We start from the raw sequence: 15,886 nt of genomic DNA on the forward strand, positions 1-15,886 counted from the left end.
CTGAGAAAAATATTTGGTTTACTTGTCAAATACTACCCATACTTACACTGAGACAGAAGGACGCTTTACATTTTTAGATATTACCAAACAATTACTTGTGTATTTTATTTTCTTAGAGCATGAGTAATCTCACTAAAAGCAAATGAATAGTTTTTCTCTTGTAATAATCAGTTTTACAATCACAGTGGTGGTCTACCTTAATTAACAGCCAGCTTCAATTACAAAAGACAAATAATTTTTGAGGAGCCGTTTTTGAAAGTCCTTACATCCGAACAGTTGTGTGTGTAATTTTTGTGTGCTATGGCTGGTAACTGTAGATGGTAGCTCCAACTTTCGCTAGCTTCCAGGCACCAACCTCCATTTCCACTCACGGAGATAATTCTAAACACTGCTTCTACTTTTGGGACAAGTAACCTCACATGAAACATATCTACATCCATACTCTGCAAACCACCATAAGGTGGAGCCTTACAATCCCTATGTGAGCGATACATAGGGGATTATTCTTAGAGCCATCATTAAAAGCTGATTCTTGAAGAAACTTTGTTAATAGACTTTCTTGAGATAGTTTATGTCTATCTTCAAGAGTCATCCAGTTCAGTTCCTTCAGTATCTCTGTAACACTCTCCCACAGATCAGTCGAACCTGTAACCATTCGTGCCTACCTACTCTGTATACATTTAATATCCCTTGCTAGTCCTATTTGGTATGGGTTCTACCCACTTGAGCAGTATTCTAGAACACTCAAGAGATTTGTAAGCTGTCTCCTTATAGACTGATTGCACTTCCCAAGTATTCTACCAACAAACCAAAGTCTTCCAACTGCTTTACCCATGACTGAACCTATGTGATAATTCTATTTCATATCCATACGTCTTACACCCGATATTTTTATGAGTTGGCTGATTCCAGCAGGGACTCATTGATTTTGTAGTCACAGGTTACTATGTTTTTTTTGTGAAGTGCACGATCTTACATTTCTGAACATTTAAAGCAAGTTGACAATCTTCACACCACTTTGAAATCTTATCAAAATATGATTGAATATTTATGCAGCTTCCTTTAGATAATAATTTATTACAGATAGCTGCATCATTTCTAAAAAGTCTGAGGTTACTATTAATATAGTCTGCAAGATCATCAATATACAACATGAACAGCAAAGGTCCCAACACGCTTCCCTGGGGCACACCCAAAGTTAGTTCTACATCTGACGATGACTCTCCATCCAAGATATCATGCTATGTGCTCCCTACCAAAAAGTTGTAATCCAGTCACAAATTTTACTTGATATGACCAAACTTTTCACAATAACGATAGGTGTGGTACTGAGTCAAATGCTTTTTTGAAAGCAATAAACATTGCATCTACCTGACTCTTTGATCCAAAGCTTTCAGCATGTCAGTACAAGTTGAGTTTCATATGATCAGTGTTTTCGGATTCCTTGCTGGTTGGCATGGAGGAGGTCAATCTTTTCAAAATACCTCATTATGTTAGAGCTCAGAACATGTTCTAAGATTCTACAACAAACTGATTCAAGGATATTGGATGGAAGTTTTGTGGATCACTTCTACTGCCCTCTTTGTAGATGGGTGTTATCTGTTCTTTCTTCCAGCTACTGGGCACAATCTTTTGTTCAAGGGATCTACACTAGAAGAGGGAACATCTGAGCTGCAAATTCTGGTAGGGATTCCATTGGGCCTTGGAGCTTTATTCAATTTTAATGATTTCAGCTGTGTATTAACACCACTGACACTAATACTTATTTCATTCACCTTTCATTGGAGCAGTTGTCCTGGGTTTTCCTTTGTAGAGGAACATTTGAAACAGAGTTAAACATTCCAGCTTTTGCTTTGTTGCCCTCAATATCAGTTCCTGTCTCATTTGCTAGGGCTGGACACTAACATTGGTGCTACTAACAGCCTTTACGTACGACCAGAATTTCTTTGGGTTTTGTGAAATATCATTTGACAATATTCTGCTATGGTAATCATTGAAGACATCACACATTGCTCTTTTGACAGTCAAATATGTTTTATTCAGCATCTCTCTATCTAGAGCCCTATTTACAAGGCAATTACTACAAAAGCACCATAAATGTATGTACATATATTTTAAGTGCATTGAAGTAATGGTGTGTCACAGTCAAGCTCATCTGGGGCATAAATTTCAACTACAATTTGCCACTGTGGCCTGGCAGCAGAATTGGAATGCGACTAATCAGTCTCAGCTACTGTCTTCCCAAATGATAGAGAATGTTTGTACTTGCACTGGAATTAAAAGTGAAGTGCAAAAGCTGGTAACAGTTTCAGATATTTCAAGTGTGTGTGTGTGTGTGTGTGTGTGTGTGTGTGTGTGTGTGTGTGTCACCAACCATGAATCTGCAGGTGAGTGCTTGCCTTTCCTCTTTTTTCCCCATCCTGGAATTTCCATTATTGTGAAAAAGTTTTATTTCTGTATTTTATTACTGCACAACCAGTCAACCAACATGGAAAGTGAGAACAATTTTTTACATGATGATGATGATGATGATGATCATCATGAAACAAAAAATGTTCTAAATTTTTTTTGGGCTCAAATGCCGGTTCTCTAAATTTCCACAATAATGCCTCACAAAAAGATCATCATCTTCCCTCCAGGGATTTCAGTTTGAATTCACAAAGCATCTCCGTAATACTTGTGTGCTGATCAAACATACTGGTAACACATCTAGCAGCGCACCTCCTAATTGCTTCGGAGTCTTCATTTTAATCAACCTGACGGGGATCCCAAACACTCTAGCAGTACTCAAGAATGGGCCACACTACCATTCTGTAAGCCATTTCCTTTATAGATAAACTGCACTTTCCCAAAATTCTCCCAATAAAATGAAATCGAGCATTTGCTTTTTGTAACACCAATCTGACATGCTCATTCCATTTCTTAATGATTAATGGAAAATCTCATATAAGATGTGAAACAAATACTAACAAAGAGATAGAGGGGCTGGCCAGTACTTACCTCAGCTCAGTACAGCCGATAGATACACATAAAACAGAACTGAAAATTTACATTCCTGCTTTCGGAACTTTGTTCCTTCATCAGGGAGGAGAGAGGGGAAAAAAAGGGAAGAAGGGAAAGTGGATTCAGTTACTCACAACCCAGGTTATGAAGCAACAGGGAAAGGTAAACAGGGAGGGTAGCAAGGATGGAGGCATGGTTGTCAGAGGGAAGCCAAAGATATTCTACTGTAAGTACTGTGCCAGCTTCAAACCAAAGAGGATGCATACAGAAGTAAAGTATAAAGATAAACACAACTATGTAGGATGAAAAGATGCGTGAATGGCTAAAGAGGAAAGGGAAAGAGGAGAAGACTGAAGAGTGAATGGGAGTGAGGTTCTTTAACGTAGGTTCAGTCCAGGGGGATGGCGGGATGAAAGGATGTGTTGGAGTGCAAGTTCCCATCTCCGCAGTTCAGAGGGACTGGTGTTGGGTGGGAGAAGCCAAATGGCACATACGGTGTAGCAGGTTCCTAGGTCCCTAGAATTATGCTGGAGGGCATGCTCCGCTACTGGGTATTGGGCATCTCCTAGGCGGACAGTTCGTCTGTGTCCGTTCATTCGCTCAGCCAGTCTTCTCCTCTTTCCCTTTCCTCTTTAGCCATTCACGCATCTTTTCATCCTACATAGTTGTGTTTATCTTTATACTTTACTTCTGTATGCATCCTCTTTGGTTTGAAGCTGGCACAGTACTTACAGTAGAATATCTTTGGCTTCCCTCTGACAACCATGCCTCCATCCTTGCTACCCTCCCTGTTTACCTTTCCCTGTTGCTTCATAACCTGGGTTGTGAGTAACTGAATCCACTTTCCCTTCTTCCCTTTTTTTCCCCTCTCTCCTCCCTGATGAAGGAACAAAGTTCCGAAAGCTAGGAATGTAAATTTTCAGTTCTGTTTTATGTGTATCTATCGGCTGTACTGAGCTGAGGTAAGTACTGGCCAGCCCCTCTATCTCTTTGTTAGTATTTGTTTCATTCCATTTCTTGTCACTTTTCAGTATTACACCTAGATATTTATTTGATGTGACTGTGTCAAGCAAGCAGCATATTATTAACACTGTATTTGAACATTACAGGATTGTTTTTCCTTCACATCCACATAACATTTTTCTACATTTAGAGCAAGCTGCCATTCATTACACTACTGGAAATTGGGTGTAAGTCGCCTTGTCTGCTCCTACCATCACTTAGCAGTGACACCACCCCTTAACCACAACAGCATCAGAAACAGCCCTTAACTGTTGTCCACCCAGTCTGTCAGATCATTTATGTATATCGAGAGTAAGAGTAGTCCTATCACACTTCCCTGGGGACGCCATAGAGGACAATGTACTGGGGTCTATTACTTAAAAAAAGTCTTTGAGCCACTCACATATCTGGGAATCTAATCCATAAACTTGGACCTTCATCAGCATTCTGCAGTGGACCACCGTGTCAATCATTTTTTGGAAATCTAGGAATATGAAAACTGCCTGTTGCTTTCCAGCGATGGTTTGTAGGATATTGTATGGGAAAAGGTCAGGCTGACATTGCACAAGTGATACTTTCTAAATTCATGCTGATTTGCGGACAGAAGCTTTTCTGTCTCAAGGAAATTTATTATATTCGAACTCAGTATGTGTTCAAGCATACCCGTTTTAAGGACTTTTGTCTTTAGTTATGTGGCCCTTGCTTTTACCTTTCTTATATAGAAGAGTCACCTGTGCTTTTTCCAGTCACTTGGGACTTCGCACTGGGTAAAAGATTCACAATGAATGCAAGCTAAGTAAGGAGCCCATTGCTGCAGAGTACTCTTTGTAAAACCGAATTGGAATTTCATCCATACCTGGTGACTTACTTGTTTTCAAGTCTTTCAGTTGCTTCTCTATGCCAGGGATGTCTCTTTCTATGTCCTGTATTTGGGCGTCTGTGCAGCAGTCAAATGATGGATGTTTGTATGCTCTGCTTGCGTGAAAAATTCGTTAAATGTGAAATATAAAATTCCGATTTTGCTTTTGCTGTTTCCTATTGCCACCTCAGACATCAATGAGTGACTGACTACAAGTCTTATACCCACTTAGTGATTTTACAAATGACCAAACTTTTCTCAGCAAGATCTTTTGCTAAGATATGACTGTGGAAATTGTTGTATACTTCGCGCGTTGGATGCACGAAATTCTACTAACTTTTGCGTGTCGAGATTTGCACATTTTTGTTTTAAATGAGAGTGCAGCAATCTCTTTTCCCTCAACATTCTTCAAATTGGATTATGAAACCATCATTCATCTAGTGTGACATACATGTCCAGAGCGCCATTTACAAGCAGTGTAAACTTTATCCATAATTCCTCTCTGTCAGTCATATTGGAACTAAATGGTGTCCATTCATTGCTAACAATTGCCGATCTGTTTTTTTACACTAAAAACTCTCCTAACATTCTTGATTTGTTTATTAACTTTAGCAACGATCATTACCATGATGGCCTCATGATCCTTAGTCCCTGTCTCTGTACTGACACTGTTGATAAGGTCAGGCTTGTTGTTAGCTACAAGTTCTAAACTATTTTCATTGTGTGTTGATCGCCTAACTAGTTGTGCAAGGCATTTTCAGAAGATGTGTTCAAAAGTACTTCACAAGACTGTCTCTGTCTGTACTACCTGCAGTGACTCCATAGACATCCCAGTTTGTGCTCAGTACATTAAAGTCGCCACCAATTAATACTAATACTAATTTTCCGCACTGCTAAGTGCTTCCCTTGAATGATTCTACAGCTATTACCGTGGAATCAGGTTACCAGTAAAAAATCTAATAATTAAGTTCATGTAGGCCTGCTTCTTGTGTCCAAATAACTTCACAGTCAGAATCAGTTTCGACCTGGTGTGTAATCTGTCTTTACACTATACATTCCATGCCTCACTAAATATTTCAGACCTTTCTGCTATGGGTTTCTGCCAGCTCTTCCAAGAATAATTTGAGTGCAACTACTTTCCTGGAGGGCAGTAAGTTCAGGAAATTTGTTATGAATACTTTGACAGTTTTCTGTTGAACATAATATCTCAACTTTGTACATGATCTGATTTTTCTCTGTGTGTATTGGCTGGTAAACATTCATCAGAGGACCTCAAACTATCACCTAACTTAAATACTACACAAGTATTGTGCTACCCAAGTAACTGCTTCTTTTGTAGTCACCCTGACCCATTAAGGGGAGTCTTACTACTCTCCACCCCATAATACTGGCCCATAAATCTGCAGCCATGACAATTACCAAATCAACAGAGCCTCCGCCACTTGGCTGCAAACCGTAGGACCCTGATCAATTCTGGGTACAGTACTGCAGAGTGTGAGCTCTGCTTGCACCCCGCAAATGAGGCCAGCAGTCTTCACCACTTCTTCAAGCTGCCTGCAGGAACTGAAGATGGCCTGAAAACCTAAGAGAAATGCATCATTGGTGCTGACATGAGCAACAACTTACAGATTAATTGCATCCTCAATAGCTACAGGCAGAGCTTTGTGCACATCTCAGACGATGGCTCCGAGCAGATGGGCTGAGTGCACATTGGAATTGTTTCCAGCTCTGGACACCGTTTCCCTAACGAGCTCCGTAAAGTGGCTAAAACAAAGGAGCTCCTGACAACTAGCAAACCCCTCCCCCCATGTGTCTGCTTGGACCCTGCTGAAGGAATGACCAGATGTACACTCGCAGAGTGAATGGGCAAGGCCAGATGTCGAGCCTCCATATTGACTCTCCACCTCGAGGGACGCAACTGTAAACAACCTGCCACTCACCCTTCATTGTGTGTGGACACCCCCACCCGTGCAACAGGTACCGCTGGAAGACGCTCCGACATCAGAATCCATGGGCAAAACCAGTGATACGTGACAAGTTCCACGTGTTGTGCCAGTTTATTCACTGCTGTCACATTGTGAGGCAGCAGCCTGTAGATGGATGGCAGCAGCCTGCAGCCAGATCCTCCAGCGTCTGCACACAGCAAGCACACACCCCACCCATCTTACAATATTAAAAATTAAACTATGGAAACTAACAGAAAAACTAAATACGTGACTTGTTGATCATCTGGCCCTTCACGAATGGACGCTGGCAATTGACTGAGCTGTGGTTATGCAACTGCACGAAAAATAACAAAGAATTTAAGAATTAAACTTTGAAAACAGACTGACTTGATAGTCTCCTGGTGCTTCATCAGTGAAGCCTGACTGCTGACTGACCAACCTTAGTTCAGTTTAGAATATAACTCTTTGGTATTGCACATATCTTTCTCTTTCACATTTGAAAAATGTAGTGCTCTATAACATTATTTCTTGAAATGGTCATCATGAGAGTGAAACAATCTATCCTTAATAAGGCAAATAAGGGATTCACACTGTACCCTTCTGACCTAATACTGGCACAAATTGAGGTCCCAGGAGATTGCAGTTTGATGTCTCCGTATGGATGTTTTTAATGTTTATTCTGTTTCTATTTAGTAATTATTTAAAGATTAAATCAATGTGTGACATCTCTCTTCTTATCTTTACAGGCTGTCAGCGGGCTAGTTGATCAAGGACAAGATAAAGGTAAGTTTGTGACCAAGATATGTCTTGAGTTAATGTATTTTTACTCTTTAGTGGAATATATACTTCTACAAATTGAAAATGTTTGCCAGGTTGGGCAGTACCTTGCCAATTTCACTATCCAAGTATGCCTTAATGACTAACTCTTAACTTCAGCTTGCCAGTGATGACACTCCATACTTCCCAGCCTTAACAGAACTTATATCACAGTGTTGCAATGGTCAGTTATAACTTAAAGTCAGCCTGTAAGGCAAATTTGAATAGTGAAAGTGATAGCACACTGCCAAGACTGGAATCTTCTTTCCAGGTCCTTACCTGCAGACATTTTTTACAGTAAGGGTCCTAAGGTGTGCTCTTGGTGAATAAATAAAGTGAGGTATATCATTTACCATGTGAAAATCCCACCTGTGAAGCTTACTAGAATAATAATGAGTACATGAGAAATTGTAAGAGAAAACCACAGGAACAGTGCTAAAGTCAATGAAAGGATTTTTTCCATTAAATCTCAGTTTTAAAAAATGTAAATAAAACATGATCTTGCTATTGCTGTAGCTAAGTCAGGTGAAAATTAATTGGAATTTTAATAGATAATTTGCTTGTTTTGCAATTGTAGTACCCATCTCCTTAAAGTGTTGTATTTTTTTCTGTTTTCCAGTGTTCAGGCTTCAATCTGTATAAATGGAACCCTTATAGGATAGCTTCATTGTCTGTATATCTGTCTGTCTGTCATGTGTGACTGTTAAAAACCCTTTTTCTCTGGAACAATGTGCCAAATCAAGTTCACATATATGTCATGTACTAAGGTTTATGATGCCTTGGTGGTATAAAAATTGTAAGCTTTTGTATCAGTGCAATCAAAAGACACAGTCATTAATGTCACATATTTTGATACTTGCAAACTCACTCACCAAAACATAAAGGGTGCTTCCTGCTGACCTAGACTCATGAAATTTGGCAAGAAGCAAGGTTTCACAGTAAAAGTAAAGTAAAAATCTGAAACTTGTTAAATTGGAATTGTATCACATAAAAATATCTTTTTATATCTAAACATGCATTGCATTCATCATCCATAAAAAGCATGTTGATGAACATTACTGCATGCAAACGTAAAAAGTAAGTTGTAGTAATGTTTTAATAAAACTGATGTTAACTGCTCGCATATTTTTTTGCATGCCTGGACAAGTCTGAGGAACAAATGTAGTGATGTTTGTAGGGTCTTAGAATTCCCAGGACCAGGGCAAAAATCTTTGATGTTCTCAATCCCCATGATGGATGAAGTATAGCACTTGCCCTGCCCCCTTCTTTTGCCCATAATATGAGTTTTTGTGTATCTCACAGTGCCATTTTGACACACAACAATTTTTAGGTAAAAGCTGTAATAATAAATTACATAAGTTTGTTTTCTAGTGCATTTCTCATATCATAGGCTGTTGAGTTCCAGCATTTTCATCACTACTCAGTTTTACTGAATTGCAAATCTACTTTTCATAATACCAACCAGTGTGATGCAGTGATGAAAGACTGGACTTTCATTAGGGAGGGTGGTGACTCAAATTCTCATCCAATATTTTCCTTAGTTTCCTTAAATCACTTCAACCAAATGTCAGAATGGTTCCTTTGAAAAGGACATGGCCAAAAATTAAATACCGATGGAAACAACAATCATGTCAGAGAGATTCCAAATTACAACATTATTAATAGCAATGAAAAAAAAAATCAAGCACAACAATTGAAAAGTATATTTACTTGAAGGACTTATAACTGACAATTAGCATGTCACAGTAATACCATATATGCCCCGGGTCAACTGGGAAATCCAGGAAATACCTGGGAATTTTTAAGATTCCTGGAATTTTTCAATTTTTTAGTTTTAAGTTAAATTTCTGTAATATTGCTGGTAAGAACTGATAATCTAACAAAGAAATTTACTTACGCACTAATGCATAATAATACTGCAGAAATAAAATATAAATGAGAAAATAACACCAAAATAAAACTTTAGTTGCAAAGAAAAAAGTGCTATATACAACAACAAAACACAGTGCTCAAACAAGCATATGTCAATATCAAAAGGCTCTTGGACAGAGACTATGCAACAGTTCAAAGTAAAAAAATTCCTTTCGATGAGCATGATGTCATAAGTCCTTATATTTATAACTGGTCACAGGAACATATTGCAAATGTTTTTTTGAGCAGCATTACTTTCAAAGTAGATTCCCTTTTACACAAGATGAATTATGTTCGATGTGAGATTGTGCGATGAATTTCTTAAATCATGAAATGTTTGACTCTCATTCAAAACTTTACACTTTGAGGATCAGCCATTTATGCCATTATTTAAAATTTTACTGGCACATTTTTGTTTCATATATCTGAAAGGGTAGCACATGCTAAAAAAGAGCCAGCTTCAAGATTTGTTTTTGATATTTGTTTTAATTCTTTCATAGATGACAAATTATGCAATAATGATGGCAAAAAGTATAATTATCCTTAAAACAAAAAATTGTGAGGCCAGTTCTTGAGCAATTACACACTAATTGGCTTTTCTATGGAAAAATCAAAGTGCTCAACAGAACGTGTTCAGCCAGATAAGCCATGAAATGTTCGGTGCACAGCAGTGAAATTTACAATCGTGTTTGTTAGAAATATTCAGCTGCTGCAATTTGAGCTGTGCTTTTAGGATCCTGCCTGACAACACACTCAGAAAAACAAAAATTTTTGATGGCCTGTATTCTGTGTGAAAGGCGAGTTAATTTCTCTCTTTTTTTATGAAAGATGATATCTAGTAGTTGTATATTGCAAAACAAGAAAATATATTATCATACCATATTTTCTCAAATTCAGAGTTCACTGCCAGGCCACTTGGAGCACTATTATTGTCTCTGTTTCCGTGTCGTAGCATAGGCATCGCACTTCTTATACTTTGGTGTTCTGTGTTCAGAAAATACTGTGCGGTATTTGGTGACTTTCTATTTGTTGTTGTTGTTGTTGTTCAGTCCTGAGACTGGTTTGATGCAGCTTTCTATTTATAATTTCGTAATACTAAAATGTACAGTGTACATGTTGCTTTGTATTAAAGAATCTTTTCAAAATATGTTGCTTTTTTGCTGGGAGTGCTAGTGTATAAAACCTTTACCATTCAAAGGATTGATACATTTTTACAGCTCCAAGGGAAAGTGTATTGTCACTTAACATGGAAGAAAATGTACTTTCACTTCTGGATACAGCATATTTTCACCCAGAGAAAAGCGCATTTTTAACTGGAAAGTCTGAGAAATATCCAGGAATGTACACCCTGATATTGTGTTTGTGCTTGCAGCAGCTTTATGTTAATGGGTAGCTTGTCTGTCTATACACTTAACCTTCATTTCTCCTGAGATAGATTATTGTTATCTGCTCTGTAGGTTGCCTTTTGTTTTCCTTATGAACTCAGATTTGGAGAAAAAGTTGTTGTCATCACAAAGGTGCTACAACTGCACTGTTTACAGTTGAGACTACTTCTCTCTGATTCTTTCATCAATTTCATATGGATTTTTGCCCAGGTATAAATCCATGGTTCCAGTGCCACAACATTCAAAAATACCGTTTGTGATAAGTCTTGTCCATATGTCAGAGATAGTTATTTCAGTGTCAAGTAACATGTATTTTAATGAAAATTTAAAGACATTGCAAGACAATTGTTATTTGATCATTGGTCACCTGTCTTTCATTATGCACTTAAAAAAGATGCACCACAAAGCATGGTACAGAAATCAGTAGTTGTGATGTACGTTTACGGACAAACAAATGATTACGATATCAGAAAAATAGAATGATTTATTCAAGGGAAAGAGGTTCAGAAACAAGCCAGTAATGTGTTGGTCCACCTGCAGCACTTATACAAGTGGAATTTGGCTGGGCATTGATTGATGGCATTGTTGGATGTCCTCCTGTGGGATATCGTGCCAAGTTCTGTCCAGTTGACGTTTTAGATCATCAAACTCCCAAGGTGGTTGGAGGACCTTGCCCATAATGCTCCAATTGTTCTCATTTGGAAAGATTGCTGGTGACCTAGCTGGCAAAGGTAGGGTTTGAGAAGCATAAAGACAAGCAGTAGAAACTCTCACTGTGTGTGTGTATGTAGGCATTATCTTGCTGAAATATAAGTGCAGGATCACTTGCCATGAAGGTTGACAAAACAGAGCATAGAATATCGTGAATATACCGCGGCACTGTAAGGGTTCTGTGGATGACAACCAAAAGGGTTCTGTCATGAAATGAAATTGCACCCCAGACCGTCACTTCTGTTGTTGCCGTATGGCGGGCAAGAGTGAGGTTGAAATCCCATCACTGTCCAAGGCATCTCCACACGTCTTCATGGTTCACGGGGGCTCAGTCCTAAACAGGGATCACCACTGAAGACAATTCTACTGCAGTCAATGAGATTCCAGGCTGAAGAGATGTCAAGAGGAGCCCCGGACAGCAGTGGGATACCAGCTTGATTGTCACCTGCCACACGGTCCGAGAACCAAGGGTGAAGGTTGGAGGTACCATTTCTTTTCATAGCAGGACCCCTTTGGTTTCATCCATAGTACATTTACAGCACAGTGGTATGTCGACGATAAACTATATCCTGTTTTGTTGGTCCTCAAGCAACCCATCCTAGGCTTTCATTTCAGCAAAATAATGTCCACCTGCACACTGCAAGAGTTTCTACTGCTTGTCTTCATGCCAGCCAAACCCTGCCTTCGCCAGCAGTGTCACTAGATTTCTCTCCAAATAAGAATGTTTGGAGCTTTATGGGCAGATCCCTGCAACCGACTTGGGAATTTTGACGATTTGGCACATTATCCCTCAGGAGGACATCCAACAACTCTATCAATCAATATCAAGCCGAATAATTGCTTGCATAAGAGCTAGAGGTGGGTCAGCACATTATTGACTTGTTTTTGAACATCTTTCTCTTGAATAAATCGTACAGTTTTTCTGAAACTGTTGTCAATTCGTCAGTACATGTACGTCACATCTAATGATCTCTTCCAGTCGAATAATTCCTTTGTGATGCGTTGTTTCTTTCTGTCTTATAGTGTACTTCACCACAGTATAAGACATTTGCAGCTTTTTTATTGCAGTGTTGTTGCATTTCTGTGCTGTTTTTCTGCCAATTAATCTCTGATAAGCATAAAAAAAACCTTTGCTTGACTAATATGATCATCGAGCATTTGAAGTGGATGACCTTACATTCCATGGAATTTTTTTCAGTCTTCTTCAAACATTTTTAAAAAGAACATGCGTTTTAAAATACCAGTAATTCCTTGTGACACGTTTAGCTCTCCCAACAATCGAGATGTTACATGCCAGTGCAGGTCAAAGAAAGTCCTTCACAAACAATTTTTTTCTAATTGCTTGTTTAAAAATATTACTTCATGTATTTAAAAGAGTAAAAAATGAATTCCACAGAAATATAGTCACTGGTATGAAATATTGGGGTAGTGCCAGGGCATGATTTTTTTTCTTTTTAATCCATTTGATTTTCTGGCCATTTTGTAGGTATTAGAGAACCATAACCTGAGAATTGACTGGGAGGCTGATGAGGTACTATGCAGTTGAAAGCCTAAAACCTCAAAAAAAAATCCTGTCTATAATAGATCATTCAACTACAATTAGAGACTAACTAGGTTGCTTTCACAAGTGTTGAAATTTGATCTAATGACTTTCTAATGCATTCCTCGTTTACATATAGGGTTGATAACTCTGCTGCCAGTTCATTTATTATTGAGACAACTACCCAACATTTTCAGACAGTCTCCAGCAACAACAATTTAAAAATTTCTGGCTGCTACTTTAAGAAAATATTGTGGGATTTAAACAAAGTGATCTGGCAACAAATTCATTTGAAAATGTGAAATGTCACATGTTTTACAGTGTGAATGACAGTATATCACCATTCTTTGCGTGAATGTTCAAAAATCGTAACTACGCTCATCATTAAAATTGTGCACATGCATCAGAATATAACTTACATTTTGTTTTAATTAGTTATGTATGAATTTTTCTGTTTCTGTTACTGCTGTTTTTCTTGAAGGAAAGTGCTGTATAATGTAAATATACAAGAAATTCATTATTGTCAAGAAGCTATAAAGGTTTTTTTCTTTTTTTCAGATCGCAACAGTGAAACAGAATCTCAGACAGGAAACAGTGGTAGTGAGGACAATGTAGCAGGAAAAGAATCCGGGAAGGCCACTGTTGCAACCAGTGCCCCTTCAGTAGTGAGTGTGCCATCTCCCGCCGTAACTGCAAGTGCATCACCTGTGACACCTACGAGTACATCGGTAGCTGCAGTCAATGGCCGATCAACTCCTTCAGGAGAGAGGGATCGTCCAAGTACACCAGCAAAGGATAGTTCAGCTGCCAGCAAAGAGAATCGTCCAGCTCCTAACAAAACTCCAGCAGTTGGAGGAACTACAGTGAGCAGCACAAGTTCTGTCAATGCTGCCAGTTCTGGGAACACATCTGCCAAGAAACCAGTTGCAAAGAAAGCACGTCACCGATGACAGACTGATGAGGAGGACTGAGAGAAACTAAAAATCTGTGATGAGATGAAAGTAAATGGGCTTCTGGGTCATTACAGTTGACGAAAGAGTACAGCAGGTGCATATTTGTACACCTGCTCAAAATCTGTTTCTAGCACTCGGATCTATTGTTATTTGTCTCTCTTATCATCAACACAGATTGAAATTAAAATTATTTTCTGACAATGAAAAAATAATTTGAAACTGGGATTTAGAGCACTACTAACTGCATTCAAATGGATATCAAGAGCTACTAAATGAATTTAAAATTCTTTGCTGTAATAATTAGTATAGAATACTTCCACAGTGAGAAATGGGTTAATTATTAATTGTGTAGTACAGGATATGCCAGAGAGTTGTAACTGTAGAGTATGTGACATTACTGAATGCGGCTGAAATGCAACATTAGATTTTAGCTAGCAGTCAGGTACAAGCATGTGATATCCATTTCTAGGGAAAAGAAAAAGTACTTATGCCGTATTTTATGTTCCTGTTTAACTGAATTTTATTTACATGATTCGAACATAGCTATGTTTACTCTTATTGACGCAATCAGATCTATCAAAATCATTGTAAGAATGTTATGAAATTGTGTTTTAAGTGAGTGCCAGTGTGCCTCTATTGTTCACAATAAAGAAACATCAAATGTACATAGATATACGCTGAATTAGTGTACATTGTTAAATATTTCTACTTTTATAGTGACAACATACCAACGTAAATATTGAGTTCATAGTTTTCAGTGTGCTGTATCGTTAAATTTAGATACATAGAGTATATTATAATTTAATATGTTACTAAAGAGCTGTGAGAACCCTACCTGAAATTATCCTGAATTATATTGTTAATAACATATTTGTGATTAATACTTTTCATGAATTGGGTACTTACACAAATAGAACTCTTCTTTTAAAATTTTATCATTTTGTGACATGAAAATGACTGGTATTAAATGAATTCAAGTTTTATATATTACACTCTTTCAAGAAGTCTAAAGAAATTGATGTAGTTATTGTTAAGTACATCAATTGGTTAAAAGCCTGAAATAAAGTTAGTGAAGTCTAATACCACCACTAAATATTATAAATTCTATTCTAATATATTCACTTAACTTGGTTCTTTCAATTCCTTTTTGCAATTACCTTGTGGGAAAATCATTCCTGGCTAACACTGTTCATGCTTTGTTGAAGTTTCTCACTATTATCGAAAGGCACTCAGTTGTTTTGTAAAGAGAAATTTTAATTCCAGAGACAATTTGTTTGGTATTATAACAAACAATGGCTTGTGAAATAGAAAGTCAGAAAAAATGTATAAAAAAGCAGTTCAGGCAGAGTAATGTTTGTAACTAGTGGGCACTGCTATAAACTTGAGATGTCTCGGTATGCTGTTCATCCACATAGCTACTGTGCCTACCTCTACCTTGCCCTTACAGCTTCCATTTGCATGAGACCCAATTTTAAAACTGATAACTGGTCTCTTGCAGAATGATACTTAAGTAATACAACAATATCCATGAGGGTCACATTGCATCGTCAGGCACCAGCACACACAGTTTTAAACTGTCAGAAACGTAGAAAGTATAAATAAAATTAGGTCATCATTGGGGGTTCAGTTGTTTGCTGGCCTGTTCCATCTGTCAGCTTTTTATTTTTACCGAGTGCCAAGTTGTGTGTTGCCCACCTTCTGCATGTGTTCATGACAAGTGTTGTGGTGTTTAAAAGCAACTGTGAAATTCTTTGTTTTGA

General features: G+C 38.1%; 1 protein-coding gene across 2 annotated transcripts in view; it reads left to right on the plus strand.

Annotated features, from left to right (window-relative positions):
• The window catches only part of LOC124711243 (chromatin modification-related protein MEAF6), a 55,421-nt gene extending 40,230 nt beyond the window's left edge, over window positions 1-15,191 (plus strand). The window contains exons 3-4 of one of the 2 annotated variants that reach the window (XM_047241209.1): window positions 7,557-7,593; window positions 13,732-15,182. In XM_047241209.1, the coding sequence (XP_047097165.1) occupies window positions 7,557-7,593; window positions 13,732-14,123 (429 nt within the window). In that variant the 3' untranslated portion in view covers window positions 14,124-15,182. Of the gene's footprint in view, window positions 1-7,556; window positions 7,594-13,731 lie in introns of both variants that reach the window. The other variant, XM_047241210.1, reaches the window with a different exon arrangement.
• The last annotated feature ends 695 nt before the right edge of the window (window positions 15,192-15,886 follow it).

Source organism: Schistocerca piceifrons, chromosome 8 (assembly GCF_021461385.2).
Source record: "Schistocerca piceifrons isolate TAMUIC-IGC-003096 chromosome 8, iqSchPice1.1, whole genome shotgun sequence".
NCBI classification, from domain to species: domain Eukaryota; kingdom Metazoa; phylum Arthropoda; class Insecta; order Orthoptera; family Acrididae; genus Schistocerca; species Schistocerca piceifrons.